This window comes from Castor canadensis, chromosome 1, assembly GCF_047511655.1.
Source record: "Castor canadensis chromosome 1, mCasCan1.hap1v2, whole genome shotgun sequence".
NCBI classification, from domain to species: domain Eukaryota; kingdom Metazoa; phylum Chordata; class Mammalia; order Rodentia; family Castoridae; genus Castor; species Castor canadensis.
Genome location: NC_133386.1, coordinates 52,937,076 through 52,957,152, shown reverse-complemented (window position 1 = coordinate 52,957,152; position 20,077 = coordinate 52,937,076). Strand labels below are relative to the sequence as shown.

Below are 20,077 nucleotides of genomic sequence, written 5' to 3'. Positions count from 1 at the left end.
ATTGAAAGTAGAATTTATGGGAATTTCAGCAACATGGTACATTTTATTATTTTAAATTGAAAAATATAACAGATGACATAAAGACAGGTAACAGATACTATGTTTTACATGTGATAAATAACCCAGCATTCTTTGTTTCCCAACATAAAATACTTAGGTAAAAATTTATACTAAGTTTGTTGGCATCTTAAGTAACATAAAAGCAAATGTACTCTTGTAGACAACTTAATATATTTTCTGCATATAACTGTAACACTATTTGTTGGGGGGGATACTGTTATTTTATTATTTCTATTAATATGGAGAAAATATACCATGTTTGTATCTTCGTGTTCAGAGACTAGAGTGAAAAAGTGGTGTCCTGCATAAGAATCTCTTTCCTCTTCATTGACCTGCCTAGTTCCAATGATAAGATTTTTCCCAGAGTCTGACCATAAGCCCTGGCTAGATTGTAGATACAGAATCCAATTTAATTGTATTTGGGAATGTGTATGAGATCTTAATTGGATTCTAGCTACATGTAATTTACACAGTGGAGTATGTACTGGTATTTTTTCAGATACAGCATGTCTGTGGCTTTTAAATAGCTTCATGTTAAGTCCACACCAGATGCTAAGAGGGATTTAAAAGAAGAAAGTCCTCAGGAGTTTAGAGTCCATGGAGTTTCCAGGACAAAGAAGTAAATGACCAGCTGTGATAATGCATTGCACAGAAAGTCTATCAAATTTAATTTTTAGTTTCGGTAGGTCAAAAACTAATTTGGTTCCTATAGTATCCAACCCATGGTCAAATAATATTGTTCTTTTCCTTTCCTAGGATATATCAGAATATTATGGTATTTTAGTTCCTTATAGAGATTTTTTTATGTAAAGTCGAAGTGTTAAGCATTTTATAAAACCCAGTGTATTGCTATAAAGTACTTTCTGAATTAAAAAAAAAACCATGAAATTCTTAGTGCTGTCCAACTTGGCCCTAAACTTTTATAAGTGTGGGCTTTATTTTTCCTATTTTCCTTCCTTATCTGTTCTCAACTATTGGAGGGAATGTTCAACAAATGTTATTTGTGACTAATAACACCCTAAGTGTAAAGTTTACCTTATGTTCTGCAGGTGCTCATTATTTTGGCACCCTATGGTTGATAATTCATACAAGGCAGGAAAACATATATGGATTTAGCTATTGGCTTTTTCTTGAAGCTTTTTATAATCTATAGGTAATTTTACTGGTATCTCAAACATATAGTCCTCTGATTGTACCTAAATTTTGAAAATACCAATTTCAGTTACCAAAGAAAGTCACAGTAACCAAGTGGTGAGAAGATTTTTCCAGAGCTAGAGGAATGGCTTAAATGATAGAGTGCATGCCTAGCAAGTGTGAGGCCCTGAGTTCAAACCCCAGTGCCACAAACACACACACACACACACACACACACACACACAAAGACTTTTCTGCACTCTGCAAGTACATTGTGGTTTGTTTTTTGAATTTATAATGGTACTTAAATACATGTAAGACCAGTGTAAGTATATGAAGAATATTAAACTTTTCTCTTTAGCACAACTTGAACCCAGAAACTACTTTCTTAAAGTCATTTTGTTAGATTTCACTAGGACTTAGGCTTTGGGACTGAGCGAAAGACAATGAGTGTTGAGAATTCATTTTAAAGATGCTTCACTTCCGTATTCATCTTTTTTAAAGGAACAAAAGCAATAGAGAAGAAGCCATTTTGCAACGGAAAACAGCAGCCAGTGCTCCACCACCCCCTAGCGAGGAGGCTGTGTCCAGCAGCTCTGAAGATGACTCTGGGACTGACCGTGAAGATGAGGGCTCTGTCTCTCAGCGATCCACCCCCGTGAAGATGACCGACACAGGAGACAGTGCCAAAGTGACTGAGGTGTGGGGGTAGGAAGCTCGCATGATCCATCCTGAGGCTCTGGAGGAGGATCTTTAAAATTCTGCTCTCAGTTAAAAGGCTGAGAGCATGAAAATGTCATGTTATCTCACTCACAGCATTTTCTATGTGGTGCTTGAATCACTGCATTGGCTGAATGCATTTAGCATAAATTTTGAAAATGGTTTCATTTTGAATTAAAATGGGTGGTTTTGCTCCCCTATTTAACAGTGAACTTCTTACCACTTCAGAATTTTTTCAGAGCAACCTGCACCTGTTTGAGCAGCCCATCCATTGAGGTCCATTAATTCTCACCCTCTGAACCCTGTCAGGGTGCAGGCATTGTGCCTGGCCCACAGAATCTTTGAGAAGCCCTGGTCAGAAATTCACTCTATTCAATCCAATATTACTAATATACTGAAAACAAATGGAATCAAACAACAAAAGAACCAAATCTGGCTTTGAGGAAATTTTACTTTCTAGAAATAGCTAAAAGTCATTTGGAGATAGATAAAGCAAATAAAATGTAGTAATATATGAGTCGAATCCATTAGTCAAAGAGTTGGCAAACTGACTGATCAGCTGGATCAGTCATCTGCCTGTTTTTCTAAATAAAACTTTATTGGAACCAGCCATGCCTACTTGTCTGCATATTATATATGGCTTCTTTTATGTGATACCAGCAGAGATGAGTAGTTGCAACAGAGATGGTGTAACTCAAAGAGCCAAAAATATTTACTCTCTGCCAGCTAGAGCATTATACAAAAGCAAATATAATTATTTATCTGGACTTTCTTTATCCTAAGCTATTTTTAGTGGGAAATGGAAATCAGAGTTTTTTAAAAAGACATTAACTGAGAAGTTTAATGAATAGGTTGAGGAAACATTGTGATTGCTTTTGTGGAAAAATTCCCAAGCTTATTTCCTTTCTCTTTGGAAATTATCAATAGGCTGAATGTCTAAACATTTTGATTCCTTCTTTTTAAAACCCAGAATATGGTCCAACCTATGAAAGAAGTGTATGGAATTAACCTCTCTGATGGCCTCTCAGAAGAAGACTTCTCCATTTATTCAAGGTAACATACTTCCACACTGGGAGGAAGGGGAAATGAAACACATATCTACTTTAAAAATTAAAACAGTGACATAGAAGGAAACGAATTCTACTTTGAACCTGGAAGTAGCATTTAAGATGTCAAAATATGAAACAAAGATTTGTATTTGGAGTTAAAGGGCTTAGTATCTGAGATGCTGCCCCTCAATGATAAAAATTTATGATGCATGTGTATATGTATATATATATATATATATGTTCCTGGACACCATATGCTTAATTTTGTGTGTGTGTGTGTGGTGCTCAAACGTGCACCACTACCTGGCCAAGCAGCATTCAATCATTCAGAACTCAACCATGCCCTCCTCACTCCTGGACATACAAACACACAGTTACTTACTCCTCCCAGCTATCAGAACTCTGTAGCTAAATGTGTAGTAGTTGCAGTGGGCCTTCATAAGCAATATGACCTGGGAGGACAAAGGATCTGGGGTTCATGGCTGATTAATACGACTTTGCTTATTGCAGTGTATGAGTGTATGTCAAGAACTGAAGTGTTGGCTCAGGTTAAACAAAAAGAAAGTGTCTCTTGCTTCAGACACGACTTCTATCTGGAGACTTACTGGCTCAGACTACTGCTGAGGCCCACTTTAATTCTCCCTTCTTAAGGAATGAGTTATAGCCTTGTTCAGACACAACATCCCTGGGAAGCAGTCTAAGAAAAATGACAGTTATGGCAGGGGAGGAAGGAGTCCATCTCAGAATGAGTCTGTGTGTGATATTGGGAAGAACAACACCTCCTCCTCCCATCTGTATATTATCTTGCAGTGTTTTGTTTGTTCTTTAAACGCCTCTGTAGTAGGCTGAAAAGAGACTTATACCCCTTTATAGGCTAAGAGCGGAGAGCCATTCAGTGACTTGTCCAGGAGATATATCCTGGGCTTCCTGGGTAGGATTTTAGATGATATGCTCCTCTTAATTCCCTTGATCCTCTCAGCTGCCTGTGCTGGCTTTACAGGCCTTGAGGAAGGAGAAACACAGAGAGCCTGGTCATTATTTCCCTGTCTGTGAGTAGCCTGTCCTGTGGGCACACTGCCTCTGCTAGGGTTCTTCCTCCCCAGCAGGCCTTCATGGGGTATCTCTCCTCTCCTGTCTTCTCTTGTCTCTTGTCTTCCGTGGGCATTGCTATAGGCAAAGGAAGCCTCTATCACCTTCTGTTAGTCAGCTTTCCATCACTGTAACAAAATACCTGAGATAATCAACTTATATTTTGGCTAATAATTTTGGAGGTTTCAGTCCATGGTCATCTCACCCTGTTGCTTTTGGGCCTGAGGCAAGGTAGCACATCATGGCAGGGTATGAATGGTGGAGCCTAGCTGTTCACCTTATGGCCAGGACACAAAATTTAAAAAAGAAAGAAAGAGACACCAGGTTCCTCCAGTCCCCTTCAAGGGCATGCCCCCAATGACCTAAACCTTCCAGTAGGCCCCACCTCTTAAAGTTTCTACCACCTCCCAGTATCACCACTCTGGAAAGAAGCCTTTAACACTGAAACAAGCCTTTAACACTGCAGATCCAAATGATAGCAGTTTCCGTGGGGTAGCTTTGCCAGGGATGGCCAAGGGATGGTCAGGAACTGCCTAGCACCCACTTTTGTCCCAGAGAGCAAGGGGATAACTTGTATCATTCTGCCTTAACCCAGCAGGAGTCCCTCCCTCCCCAGCTCTGCACCCAGGAAGCTGCTACCCACTGAAGTTTATGCACATACTAACAGTGCCCTGGCCTGGCCTGGGCCACGACAGATAGTCTGGGAAGGGAAGTGATGCACCTGTCTGTTTTTCCTACATTGGGCTTTGACCACCTCCAGACTCCTGAGGAGTTCTCAGTTTTGTGGTTTGCTTCTAATTACTGAGCTCTGCTCTCTTTGTCTTCCCTTGGTTTTTCTAGTGACTTCAGCTTGTTCTCCTGACCAGACCTAGAAGCTATCTGTTACTTCCATAAAGCCTCACACACCTGCCACAATTTTTAAAAACTGTGACAGTGATTGTGCATTTGATTTGGGAAGTTCAAAGGGCTATACAAATAGTTGATATTATGTGAGATTATTTTCCCCCTGATGGATCAAAATCTGTCACTTGCTGAAGATAAAAGTAATCTGCATGAAGGTTTTTCTGTAACACCATAATGACTTCATAATTGATAGCTTTTGCAGCACTTTTCTTGACCTTTAAAAAGGCTTATGAAAAATAAATAGTAAAATTATCCATAGTCATCAAAGGAAAATGTTTTAAATAGTAGAAAAATGGAAAGGAAATCAGCTCTTTAATCCTGTCACCTCCCATGGGCACATAAGAACAAAACTACATACTGCTCCCTGAGGGGATGGTGAATGCATTTTCCCAGGCAGGGCTTCAGACAGGTGTGGTGCTATCCCTTTGGCTCTTGGCTTAAAGCCTGGATCGTGCTGTCCAAGTCCTCTCTGAGGAGGTATGTATGTGACAGTGGTGCTCATCAGCTGGCCCCTCCATCTTGGTTGAAAGTGGCCCTCTTAGAAGTAGTTGTAGTATACTTGGGAGCATGGTGAAGAGGTACAGGCTGGACTGGAGTCTGTGGTCCTAAGGAAACTAGTCCATGTCCTGGGGTCTCGTCAGCGTCCCTGCTTCAGGAGATGGATTCCTCCTCTCCCACCTGGTCCCACACATCATTGTTTCACTGCAAGCACCCCTCCACACCCACCCATGCCACCATTCCATGTATTAGGTAGTATACCCATAGATGTGTGAGGCCCTGTACAGTCATCTGCCTAGCCTCTGGAACATTTCTGTTCACGTTCTGGTTCACATTTAAGTTGCTAGAAATGCAAAAGCTCACATATGATTTCATTTGTATACCCATGGTTATGACATACATATTAAGCAGAAGCTCATCTACTTCATAAGACCACTATAAATTCTGGCAAAGACTGGTGTTACCTGGGGTGCTTTTCTGTGCTTTTCTGAAGTAAGTGCACTATTGTCACTTGAAAGAGCACACCATTTTGTGTGAGCTCCTGAATTAATTACAAGACTTTCCTTCCCTAGCTTACTTTTATCCACTGTAATTTGTAGATTTGTTCAACTGGGACAGAGTCAACATAAACAAGACAGGGGCAGCCAGCAGCTCTGTTCCAGGCACTCAGATGGAGTTATAAAATTGTAAGTACTAGATTAAACCTTTAAAAAGATCTTTGCATTGCGATGTGTTAAGAAAAATGTCCAGTCTTGTCACCAAGTAATTTAGTGTAAGTAAATGCACTGAAGCACCTTCTCCTGGTACCTTATTGGAGGAAAACTGGGTTTCTGGGTGGGGGGTGGTGGTGAGGAAGAGATGGCAGCCTTAACTACTTGAAATATATAAGGGATTAGATAGTGTGGAGGCTTCCTTCCATGAGCTGTGTCTTCCACTGGGTACAGAGGGAAGGATGAAACAACTCTGACCTTAGAGACAGATTCCTCAGTTCAATGAAAGACCCCTGAGGATATGGATGGGTTAGTCTCTTCTAGCTCTTTGTCCTCACTAGTCCTAATAACTAGGACTAGTTAAATGATATAAGTTAAATAGTAGTTTAGTAAATTCTTAAATAAACAGAACTGGGTTCAAATCATGCCACTTTCTGATTTGTTACCTTGAGCAAATAACTAAAGTACGATGTGACTCAGTTTCCTTATCTGCAAAAGGGATCATAATAGTACCTGCTGTGAAGGAGGGTGGTAAGATGTAAATTATGAATCGAGAGTGCCTCGGACGTGTCCAGAATAAGTTTTCAGTAGTTACCATCCTCATCGTCATCACCATTCTGTGCTTATTCAAATAAACCTACCAAAGGGTTGTGTCCAGGAGAAGGTCCCTGTGGCCACCTACTTAGTTGAGTGTCTTCTGTAAACTGCTGACTGTGAGATAGGGTGAGGTGGAACATGCAAAGTGTCTAGATCAGTGTCTGGTACATAGCTGATATGTAGTAAGTGCTCACTTACCTTTTCTGAGACCCACTTTACCAGTTTGGTCAATACATTACTTATGGGAGGGTCCTGACTGCTTAATGTATCTGTGTCCTACATCTGTGTGTTCCAGATTGATATTCAAAGGCTTTTATTATAGCAAATCCAAAGACTGATGTCTCCGAGCAGTGGCTGTGAAGATTTTGACAATGGGATGGATTTGGGAAATACTTAGTAGACAATATGGGTAGAACTTGGGATCCTGACTCCTGGAAAGGGAAGAATAGGGCGTTATCAAGGATGACCTTTAGGTTTTTTTGGTTTGTATAATAGGTTTTGGTTGTTTGATTGATTTATTCATTCATGTATTCATTTAGCAGATAGATATTGAATAAGTCTGTGTTGGGAGCAACACAGATGTACTCAAAGCTGCCATATGCTAAGGTAAGGAGGCCTGCAGCAGGATCTGTTTCACCTTTAAAGCATCATCAAAGTGGAGGTCCCAGGAGGTAGTTGTCTCAACTTACGTGGAACTGAGAAGAGAGCCTGGGCTGGGGAAGTAAATGCTTGTGAGTGATAATTAAAGTCAGTGGTCAAGGATGAAACTACAAAGAAAGAAAGACTAAAGTGCGCCTTATGTACAGAAATCCTGTAGGGCTTTGGGTTCAAGGCTGGGATAGAGAGAGAAAAACCTGCAAGGAAGACTGAGATGCTAATCAGAGAAGTAGAAGGAAAATGAGACAGTGTTTCATCCCAACCTCCAAAAAGTGCTGTTTCTCCCTTCTTTCTCTTTCCTCATCACTACTTTTTCTTTTATTCCTCTATTTTTTGGGAGATATATAAATTCCAATGAATTTAGAAACAATTTCATTGTAGCAATTTAACATATGGAAGCATGGGCTCCCAAATGAGCTGAAATTGATATGGCCAAAACCGAAAGGTATTTAAATACATAAATAAAATAAGAGACTCTGTTAACCAAATTGTATTATACAAATTGACCATCCCATTAAAATAGTATGGTATGGCTTATTAGGAAGTGATGAAATGAAACTTAAATAAAAACATTTCTCGTTTTTTTTAACATCATTTATGCTTCCATCTATAATTAGTCTTACAGTGGTTACTTACATGTTGTTTTTCTTAAAATATTTAGTATTTGCTTTCCTGAGTCCTAGCATAGGTAAAAGCCATGCAGACCTAAAATTTCTTAATCTTTTCTACCTATGTGTTTGCACACATCTGCAGCAGGATAACAAAGGGCTTGGTAGGCGCTGCATTATGTTGTCATGGCAACTGCCAAGAGCATTTTTTGGTTTGTGTGTATGTGTGTGCCCTTTAAATTGGAACTCTGTAACCAGGTTCTTAAAATGTCAATTACTCATTTTTAGATTTCTAAAGCTATGCCCAAAGCAACAGAAATTTGATTTGAATGAGATTCTTGAAGTTCTCTTATATTTTAGGTTCTAGTATATTTTAAAATGGTGAGAAGTTTTCATAATATATCTGTACTGATCATCTCTGGATAGTTCACCATCTTACCAGTTTTTCTTGAAGCTGAGGCATGCCAGTTTTCTTTTTCCAAACAGGAGGTATTTATATCACCAAACATCAAAAATATTGCCAGTAGCTGCCAAGAAGCTTATGGAATAGCAGCTCCTGAACTAGGGGCACAGAAACCTAGACAGGAAGACCCAAGGTCTTGTAAGACATTGCGTGAAAATGAATGTTAAACCCACAGCCAGTCAGTGTGTACTGCCAGCCCAAACACCCTAAGCTGTATTTTGTCTGATTGTTGACCCACCCTGATTCATACCACTCTGATTATGTCTTTCTGCTTCCCTCTCATTTTTTTTACCTTCCTCTGGCTTTCCCTCTTTCTCCTTCATCATCATTTCCAGGATATTTTTAGCTTTTTAAAAATATAATAATATTCCCAATCACAAATTCCCCTCATAAATTCTAGGACAGTGTTTTTTCTTTCAAGTGAAATTCTTGACCCGCTAGTGGGTCATGAAATTAATTTAGTAGATCTGCACACATGAAATGAAATAGAACTGGACTGAATACAATAGAAATTACCAGTGCATGGCACGTGGTATGGGAAATTCTTCCTCATGAAACTTTTGTGTAAGTACAGCATGTGTGTACTGCTTGGTCCTTAAGAGTGCATTTCTTACTGTGGGCAAAAGTCACAGTGTCGATTTATATGAATGCACCTGTTCTGGACCCATATGAATTTTAAAACTTGGCTCCATTCCTGGCATCTAGGCACTTATAATTGTTGTTGAATTGGTGAAAGTATGTATGAATGAATCCAGAGGAGATAATTAGAAAAGGAGGAGAGGAGTCAGGGAGAGACAGAGATTTCTGTGGTAGATCTATAGCAGATAAAATAAGTGTAGGCATTGGAAAATACACTCCTGTTATTTCTAGGGAATTGGGAGCTGGGATAAACATGTGAGAGAAGTAGGTAGCAGGAAGCAACAGTGAAAGTCAAAACAAAAATACCATAACACAAATACATACAAGGCCAAGGGAGAAAAGTGAATGATTCTTCATTTGAGTGCTATATGCCAATAGCACCTGATGTTGTTAAGCGAGACAAATTTATTGAAACAAGACAAATTTGTTAAAGCCTCAGGGAGGGGCTGTCCTGAAGGGTTTAGTATATAAGGAATAATTTATTGTTACTATTATTTTTATTAGATTTACATACAAGAAACAATAAATTTAGTAGTAGGTATGCATGTTACTTTTAAGGTGTCTAAAATGAATGACATTTTTAAAATTCAGTATATTGACTGTTTTATTTTGGTGAGTATCAAGTATGCCATTCATTGGGACTTTCATGGGCTCACACGAGGTCTTAAGTGCTCCCTTTATGTGGGCGCATGGTCTTGAGCCTCTGTCTTATGCACCACCTTTAGACACCTGTAACAAATCCATAAGACTAGGTACTTTATAAAGAAGATGATTATTCAGCTCACAGTTCTGAGGATTCAAGAGCACGGCACAGTATGTGCTCCGTTGTGGTGAGGGGCTCCTGGCAGAGGCATCACAGTGGCAGGAGGAGACAGGGGTCATAGTGAGATAGGAACTGAGAGATTAAAACTCACCAAGAAAAGTATTCATCCCTCTTAAATACTTTCTTACCTCCCACCAGGCCTCATCTCTAAAGGGTTCACCACCTTAATACCTCCACCCAGGGACTGAGCCTGCAGCACATTCAGACCATAGCAAGGCCCATAAGTAATCCCATGAGTCTAACGCAAGAGTAGTCAGGAGGCAAGAGACACGGCCAGGTAGAAACAAGGTTGGGAAGAGATGCTGGGTGGGAGAGCATGACCCTTATTCTCAGAGCTATGTTTTAATCACAGGAGTGATAGGTTATATTCATATTTTAGAAGGATTAGTCTAGAAATCATGTGAATGGCTTTGAATCAGGGAGAAAAATAATACATCTATTGGAAACATTGGGATGAGAAAGCTACTGGAATTGAAATGGAGAAGGGAGTCATTTTTAATTGTAGGATTTGTAAGGCTTGGGTTTCAGGGACATATGAGAAGCCAGGAGTTGTTTATTTGTTTTTGTTTCTGAGCAGGAGTCTCACTCTGTTTGAGGCTGCCCTCAAACTCATGATCCTCCTGCCCCAGCCTCCTGATTGCCAGGATTACAGGCATGAGCCATCACACCCAACTAGAGAACTACTAGTTTTGTAGCTTAGTTGACTAGATATAACAGTGAGTTGCCAGAATAGCCAGTACACAGTAAGTACAAGTCTAGGGGCCAAGGTAATGAGTTTCAGACAATAATAAGACATCCAAAGTGATATGTCTTGGGCTCAAGAAAGTTAAGAATAAAGAGATTCAATAGTTTAAGTTTTTTCTGCGCTTGATTGAAAAAGCAAGTAAGTTAAACTTCCTCACTTTCTCTAAAGGAGTCTGAATTATACATATATCATATTATATATGCTTTTATAATTTTACTAGAGATCCATGTTCACATTAAAGTGAAAAAATATTTCAATTACTGATAGAGATAATTTATTATGGTTTCAAAGTGCATTTTATCCCATAAAACACTTACTTTTTACATGAACAAGCAAGTTAATCCCGGAGAGGAGATTTGGACATTTGCTCTGGCCATGTCAGGGGGATTGCTCACTGTTTCCTTCATCTCTGTACATAAGAACCACATTTATAAGGACTTCCCTTTTTGTAACTTTGTTAGTTTACCAGTCACCATCAGTGACTCACGGGTGGAGGCTTTGGGGAAGATGGAGTGATTATGAGCCTGTGCCATGGGGCCATGGCTTCCTGACAACCACTCCCTTTGTACAGTGAGGCGAGTGACCGGGGATGGTGTGTTTGTAGCCTTGTTTTCTCTGAGCGTCTACTGAAAGTTTTTTCAGTTAAGATACATTTTTGACTGAATTTCAAGAAAATACATTTCAACTTTACGTATAAATATAGCTATACTGTTCTGTATGTGACTCAGCATTTCTTAGAACTTTTACACATGATTTTAAAAAGCACAAATCCCATTAGGTCCTAATTGTTTTAAAAGTTCACCAATACATATTTCATTATTATATAAGTAATTTTCCGTGTTTTTAAATACTACTCACTTTCCTTATAGTCTTATGAAGAAGTTTGAAGAGTAATACCTTGAAAATAAATTACATGTTTTCATAGTTACAGGTTTGCTTATATTTTATAAGCATCCTTCTACCTTCCCTTTCATTTTTATAGGAACAGAAAGTCCTTAGAAAATGGAACCCACTATATGGTAGCTGATTCTAAAAATGAATCCAGAAAGACTGAGTTCTTGAGGGAAGAATTCACGAGTGTTTCTCACCCCAGTCCCTAGCATGACACCTGGCACATAAGAAATAGTAAATAAAATATTAATGTCTAATATTTGGCATTCAATAGTTTTACCTCTTTTAGGAATATTATATAATAATTGAGAGAGAGAGAGAGAGAGAGAAATGCCAGGATTAACAAGTGGGAGCAAAGGGTAAGATCAGTGATAGATATTTGTGAACTTTAATTTTACAATGGTTTAATTTCAGTTTTAGATGTAGTAACTCAGAACTTTTGGCAGGTATCTTTTGGTTTGCTTAATTGATAAAGTATTGCTATCCTCATTTGTTAACTGATATGATGTTAGTAGGACAGGCTACAGTGAACCAAAATTTCCTGATGTTTTGATTCCTTGCTGCTACTAATCGCTGAAGCTCTTAATGAGTGAATTCTCTACTATATTTAATGAGCTCTTGAAATCCCTTGGTCCACATGCTTGGAACAGAACCGTATTTCTGGATTTGCACTGCCTGTTGTGTCCAAATACATGAGAGCTCTAACAAGAAGATTGCTTTGTTTTTACATTTGCCTTACTTTTAGAGTCCTGTGACGTAAAAAAACAAACAAACAAAAAAAACTGGGCTGGTGGAGTGGCTCAAGTGTTAGAGCACCTGCCTAGCAAGTGTAAGGTAACCCAGTACCACCAAAAAACAAAACAAAAAACTATCATGGTTTCATCCCAGTTGGCAGAAGTGGAAATTTGTACTTTCTAAACCCATTTCCATTAGTTTGAGAAACACTTTTTCTGAAATGGTTTATGTTCATCACTAAAGGGTCACAGTTTGTATTCTGTATGTGCAAAGTCAACAAAATACTAATTAAATTGTAATTAAATACTAATTAAATTTATCATGTCTGATAAAATGTAACCTGTCCTTATCCAAAAGGAAAAGGAAATTGAGACTATCTTGACGTTCTTAACCATTTTGTTTTACTTTTCATAATTATGTTAGAAATTCATTACTGAATGTCAAAGTAAATCAATGAGTATTTTTTAGGCATTGTAATTCAGAGTAATGTAATTCCTTCTTTGAAAACAGAACTCTTTTAGACTCCTTTCAGAAGATAAATAGCTAAATTGGTTGCTCCTTTATCATGGGGTTTGAAAATAGAAAAGTAAATCAACTAAATAGTGTGTTCAAATACATTTATTTTTGATAATAGAATAGAGCTAGAAAAAATGTTCTGATAATCTTGGAAGCATCAGGAAATGTTTAGCAGATAGAAAAAGGGCAAAAATGTAATTTTAGGTGTTTTTGGCACTCTAAATAAAATCATATTTGAAGCTTCTCAGACCAATAATTTAGTCTTACACACTCTTTCTGTTCATTGTTATTCCTATTGGCCCAAAGATTTTGCTTTTGCTTGCTTTAAACAATTTTAACAAAGATATTATTCTGATAATAAAATTATTTAATATACTGTTTATTGAGTTTAAGGTTACTATTTCCTTTTAGCCTTTAGTTTAATTTTGGTTTTATATCTGGAACTTTGGATTTGTTCCAAACAGTCTCATAATAAGAAAATCAATTGGTGTCATCAGAATTCTTCACCTACACATTTCCTCCCAAAGCCTGTTTATAGTGACTTCTAGAGCTACAAAGATACAATTGGACTTGTATGAAAAGGTACAAGATAGTGGTACTCTGAATGTCCCTGTGGATGTGTGTGTGTGCATGTGTCTGTGTGTGTTCAGACCATGAAATTTGAGAACTAGATAGCTAGAGGTCATCAGATTTAATCCTCTGATTTTTATACAAAAAGAACTTCTGGAGAGGGTCAGTAACTCATTCAGAGTTATAGAACTTCTAAGCAAGGGAATTGAGTTTCAAATTCATTTTTTCTAAGACTCAACTTGATATGATCTGCTGAGCCAGGCAGCTAGAATTTACCCAATCTGTATGCCAAACTTGATAGAGCACCCCTCAGAAGCATAGGGAGTAATAAATACCCATGCTAGCAAATGGCTAGCAGCGTGTGGCCAATGGAAGAGAAAAGGACAAATACAAAGCATAAAGGGGCAGTCCTCAAACATAGTCTGCAGGCTACTTGTGTGCAGGTGGGGAGCAAACTCAGAGTCTGCAATGTCAAGGCAGTAGCACTAAACTGTATTGGTGATGGTTGTTTTCTTTAGTGTTATACACAGCAAGAGAACACACACACACACGCACACAAGAGATAGAGACAGACAGACAAGAGGAGAGGAGACAAAGAAAAAAATGCCAGTTATGTCTAAGTAACTCTTTAATGAAACAGTAAAAATTATTAAGTAACCTTTGAATATCTGTTTAGTACTGCTGTGACAAGTGGGAAATACAGTGCCACAAGTACCTCTGTTGTCTGAAGAAGGCTTTGTGTGGTTGCTGAAGGTGAGCGGGACTCGCCACTTCTTTCACAGAATGCCCACTGCAATAATGATGGACAAACTATGCTTCTCCAGGCTTGGGTGTTTGATAGGCACTTTCTCAAAACAAACAAGACAGGCCTGTCACTTTAAGGAAGACAATTGACAGTATTTATTACCAATGAGAGATCTTTTGAGTAAAAAAAAATCAAAATTTTGGAGAACTTGTATCCATTACCATGAGCAATACAGCTTTTTCTAATGAGATTAGAAGCCACCTCAACAAATGCAATTTTTGATATTGGACAATGAAACAAGTTACCATTTGAAAAATCTTCATAACTCAGTAAACCAATATTTTCTAAATGACTGACACATGCTGTTAAAAAATGTACATTAAAAAAAACATTCCAAGTACAAGATAGACCAATGGATTTTAAGATTAGAGTTTGAAAAGTTCACTGAGGGGCTGGAGGCATGGCTCAAGCAGTTAAGTGCCTGCCTAGCAAGTACAGGCCCTGAGTCCAACTCCCAGGACTGCCAAAAAAAAAAAAAGAAAGAAAAGAAAATTTCACTAGTTCATTGACCTTTAAGAAACATGTCAGGTTATGTTGTAGTATCAAAAAAAAATATCCACAATCATCTGAAAAGCCATTAAAATATTTCTCCCTTAAGACTGGGGGCATGGCTCAAGTGGTAGAACACTTGCCTAGCAAGTACAATGCCCTGAGTTCAAATCCCAGTACCACTCAAAAATGAAATTAAATAAAAAATAAAATATTCCTTCTTCCAATTACCTATCTCTATGAGGCCAGGTTTTCCTTACACACTTCAACCAAAACAGCGTGTTGTGACAGATTCTACAGAAGTAGATTTGCAAATACACTTGTCTTCTATCAAGCTAGATGTAGAAAAGACTTACAGATATGGAAAGCATTGCTTTTTTGTTACTTATTTTTGTTCATTTTAGAAAATATGAGTAATTTTTATTAAAATAAATTTGTTGACATTTCTTGTTTTTTATTGTTATTTTGAGTTAAGTATTTTTCAGTTTTCTGTTTTGAATTCTCCTGTGGTAGATTGATGTACACATAACCCATGTAAACAAAGCTTTTTATGGTTAGGGTCCTCAGGAATGTCTTTGGGAGCATTAACAGATCCTGAGACTAGCCAGTTTGAGAACTTGTTGATGAGTATTTGACCATTTATGTTAACATGCAGCACTGAGACAATCAGAGGCATGCACCTCCCTCTCACTCTGGGGCTTGAACTCAGGGGTAGGCATGCGCTCTACCACTTGAGCCATTTCCCTGCTTCTTTTGCTTTTCAGATAGGGTCTAGCACCTTAGCCTAGGATGGCCTTAGACTGCATTCCTCTTATCTCCACATCTCAAGTAACTGTGCTCCACCACACCCAGCTTTTTATTGGTTGAGATGGGGTCTCAACAACTTTTCACCCTGGCTGCCCTCAAACCACAATCCTCCTGGTATCTACCTCCCAAGTAGCAGGCATTATAGAAATGAGCCACCACACCCCAGTTTTTTTGTTGAGCTGGTTGGGGTCTCACCAACTTTTACCCAGGCTGACCTTGAATTTCAATCCTCCTGTCTCCACCTCCTAGGCAGTTGGGATTTTAGGTATGAGCCACCATGCTTGACCTAACCAAGGTCATCGTTATTATATTACAGCCTTACTCAGTATTTGCCAGCAGCATGGTCTCTGTGGCTAGTTGAAGAAAGGCTCATTTATTTTCTACAGTTGCTTATTGTTTAAAGAATTAAGGAAGCACACATCTCTTTGAGTTTCTCTCAAAAATGGTCTGAACCTGTTAGAATGCTTTTGTCTCCACTTACCAGAACACTGAACTCCATTGGTTCAGCCTCACTGAAGGGTTGTAGATAGGGCGGGCTCCAGAGTAGGTGGATTCAGGAGCTTCAGGTAATCATGAGGGAGGTGTTAGGTTCTTTCCAAGACTATTCTGTCCTCTCCTCAGTGAGCCTCATCCTCTGACCTACAGCAGATTGTGGCATTTCCAGGTATCACAGCCAGACACAGGATTGCTCAGCACAGACAGGGAATGCTTCCTCTGTATCTCTTCCTTAGGAACCAGAGAAGTCCCAAGGCCTGTTCTGCAGCCCCTCCCCATGCCCCAGTGGCCAGGGTTTGGTCACCTGAACACCCTAGGCACATTCCTGCTGGACTAGGGCTTTACTGTGATTGCCATAAAATAATTATTTCCAGTACATGGATGTAAAGAAGTCAACTACAACAACTTAGTTATTAAAAACAAAAGTCCTGCTGGGGTTGTGGCTCAAGTGACAGAGCGCCTGTCTAGCAAGTGTGAGATCCTGAGTTCAAACCCCAGTACCACCAAAGAAACAAAGAGCTGAACAGCAATGAACTCAATAAAAGCATATTTAAAAAAAAAATCCTTCATCCTTGTCCAGTTAACTGGAAATTCATTTGTACAAATACCCAATAAGAGAGGCAGCATGAATCTGTTGAAAGATTCTAAGCCTAAGAATCCAGAGACCTGGAATCTGGTCCCACATCTGGCACTGTCTTGCTGAGTTCTTGCCAGCCTAGAGCACAGATCCCTTGTCTGTAAAATGAGGGCTTGAGCATGAGCACTCTGGTGATCTGATTCACTCATGCACACCTTCATTCAGTATTTATCGAGTGCTTGCTCTATGGTGCAAGTCACAGTAGAGGCTACAAATGGGCACTAAAATGTTGTCTGTTTTAACCACAACAGATGTTCATCCTCCTGCACTGCACACACACAGAAAGCCCAAAGGGGAGTAAGATCCAAATTGGTTTTTCCCTCATAAGATAACCATAAATTGTTTAATGACCTCAGCAAAGAGCCCCTGCCACAAAGCTCACTGGCAAGCAGTTGCATCACAAGGTTTTTCTCTCATCTTATTAAAAATGTAAAAATTATTCAGAAATGAGAACATAGGGCCACAAATGTGTTCTGAAAAAGATAAGTCTTTGTCTCAGGAAAGATGCTTGTGGACCTGGCTGGCCGTGATTGTACCCAACGCCTCAGTATCAAAACGAGCAGAAGGCAGGGACACAGGCTGTGATGAGAACAGGAAGGCAACTGTGAGAGATGAGCCCGTGTTCTCTGACGCTCCAAGGACACTTTTAGATTGTTCTTCTCAGATAAGACGCTCAGGAAGGTTTTTTTTTTTCCTTTTCTTTCCCCCTTGGGAAGATTTATTTTTTAAAAACAGGCTGCTGCAATTTTGCAGCCCTTTCTTCTGTGCAGTGTTGGTTAATTTTTCATGTCGTGTGAAGTGTTGAGATAGCCGGGAGTGTTTATCTCAGAGAAGGGAAGTAGAAGTCAGGATCACTGCCTCAAGTCATATTTGAATTGCTGTCTGGTTAAGCACGGCTTTTTACTTGCTTTGGGAACCAGTAAGTGGACCATATAGATGAAGATTTAGGGTCTCTGAAGAAAAAGATCCTTCCAACAATTAGAGCTATCCTTGATGACATCATTAAGAGTCCTGAATTCTTCCATTACTGAGATTACTCATGTAGAGGCTAGATAACTTTCTATAGTAGTGTCCTGGGGGTTTCTTCATTTGGCCTAAGGTTGGGCAAGGTGATTTGGAATAAAAGTAATTTCTAAGTCTGTAAGTGAAGCCACAAGTTATCTAATAGCCGGGATCATTCACACCTTAAAACAGAAAGTAGGTGATTTATTTATACACCAGATATTTATTAAATACCTACTATATGTAGGGCACTGTTCTTGACGTTGGGGACACAGTAAAGAGCAAGACTGACAAGAGTCCTGCAGGGTGAACTGATAAACATATAAATAAGACAATTGCAGATTAGGATAAATGCCAGGGAATACAAGCCAGGGGAATGGAAGAGGGTGATTGGGGCAGATGAAGGTCAGGTGCTGTTTTAGGTTAGGTTTTGAGGAAAGGTCTTTCTGAGGAGTTAACATTTAAGTTGAGATCTAAATGAAAAGGAGTCTGCCATAGATGACTGGGAAGAGCATTTGAAGCAGAGAGAACATGAGCAAAGAGACCATTGATTGACAGGACTGAGAGCAAACACAAGACAGGGAGAGCCACAGAGGAAGGTACAGGTAGATCATAAAGGTTCTCTCACAGAATTTAGCTGTGGTTCTGAACCCATCCAGAGGAAGCTGCTAGAGTTGCATGCTCTGATTTACATCTGTAAAAGCTGGCCACAGATACTTTCTGGAGGGTGAATTGTAGGGGGCAAGGAAGTAAGCAGAGAGGGAACGAGGAGGAACCTCAGGAGAAGCAGGGTTTCAGAGAAGCTGAGAGGAGCAAGGTGTTCCTAAAAGGAAGGAGTGGGAAGCAGTGCTGAGTACAGAAAAATGATTATTGGTTTAGGCAACAGGAAGGTTAGTAATGACCTTGCTGAGCAAATTTCTATGGGTGGCAGCCTTGTAAATCCACCTGGAGTAAATTTAGGAAGAATGGGAAGTGAGTAAGAAGACATGAAGGAGACAGTATTGTTTCAAAAATTGCTGCTGTGAAGGGGTAAAAAGAAGTGGGACTATATTTGGAGGGGAATATGAACCCAGGGGATTGTCTTTAAGTTAGCAGTTGCTATAGCCTATTCTCTGTGTGCTGATGGCTGCTGAGAGGCAGATGCCAAGGACACTGGACAAAGAGTGAGTAATTGCAGAAGAGAAAGCCTCCAAAGGGCACGGAATTAGTTTGCATTTTTATTGAAAGCCAGAATTTCATTATCTTTGGTGTTGATTGATTTGTTGGAATTTTCTTATATTTAATTGAACCATATGAAATTACCAATATTTACCCATTTCTGACCTATGGAAACAGCAGTTTCATAGAATTCTATCTAATAGTTTAACTTAGACAATTTTTTGTTTCTATCATAGGTCTTTAGAATTTATGTACCTCTTTAATTTGAAAATAATCTCAAACTTACCTGAAAATTGCAATTACAGAATCATTTGAGAATAAATTTCTCTTCTCTCTCCCCTCCCTTTAATGAATATTTCTTACAAATAACAATATTCTAAAAAATAACAATATAATCAGTACAATCAGTAAATTAACATCATGTCTATTGCTACCATTTACATCTCAAACTCATTCTAGTTTTTGCCAGTTGTCCCAATAATGTCCTTAATTAGGAGAGGATCAAGTCCAGAATCTCATGTTGAATTTGGTTATTATGGCTCCTTCACTCTGGAATCCTTCCCCATGCTTCTTTGAGTTTCATGATTTTAACACTTTGAAGAATACAAACTCCTTATTTTGTAGAATGACAATTGACTTGGTTTTTCATTATTATATTCAAATTATGAATCAGGTTATGGCATTAGCTACTTGTCATCTAATAGCTAGGATCATTATCAGCTTGAAACAAGAAGTAGGTGATTCATTTATACACCAGATATTTATTAAGTAGCTACTATGTGTCAGGCACTGTTCACGACACTGGGAATATAGTAAAGATCAAGATTGACAAAGTCCTCCAGGGCCCTTCTGTTCTAGGGTAGGCAGACAGGCATTGAATGAGAGAGGCTGATTGGGAAAGATGAGAATGGATGTGGTGAGTAACCTGTTATTCATACCCTTGTGTAATCCCCTCCTACTTTTTGCCAGGGTTAATCTTATGACCAAGAGTGTACCAAAATTAACTTATAAAGACAAAGGTTTATTTTGGAGGTTGGAGACCATGATCCATAATCCTGTGGCTTTGGGCCTGTAGTGAGGTAGCACATCTCAGCAGGAGCACATGGCAGAGCAAACCTGCTTACCTCACAAGCCAAGGAGTAGAAAAGAAAAGAAGGGGCTAGGGTCTCATAATCCTTTTTGAGAGCACACCTCCAAATGACCCAAGAACTACCCACTAGGCCCCACCTCTTCAAAGTTTCACCACTCTCCTAATAATACTGTGGGCTGGGGACCCA

The 20,077-nt window shown here is 39.1% G+C and overlaps 1 protein-coding gene across 9 annotated transcripts in view; it reads left to right on the top strand.

Annotated features, from left to right (window-relative positions):
* The window catches only part of LOC109700001 (polyphosphoinositide phosphatase), a 328,419-nt gene that overhangs the window by 77,803 nt on the left and 230,539 nt on the right, over positions 1-20,077 (top strand). For 7 of the 9 annotated variants that reach the window (XR_012449075.1, XR_012449073.1, XR_012449069.1 and 4 more), the window contains exons 20-22: positions 1,699-1,894; positions 2,885-2,967; positions 6,053-6,139. Coding sequence is in view for 5 of the 9 variants with exons in the window: in XM_074077001.1 (XP_073933102.1) it covers positions 1,699-1,894; positions 2,885-2,967; positions 6,053-6,139 (366 nt within the window). In the remaining 4 variants the exon portion in view is untranslated. The remainder of the gene's footprint in view (positions 1-1,698; positions 1,895-2,884; positions 2,968-6,052; positions 6,140-20,077) is intronic. The other 2 variants (XM_074076997.1, XM_074076988.1) reach the window with 2 other exon arrangements.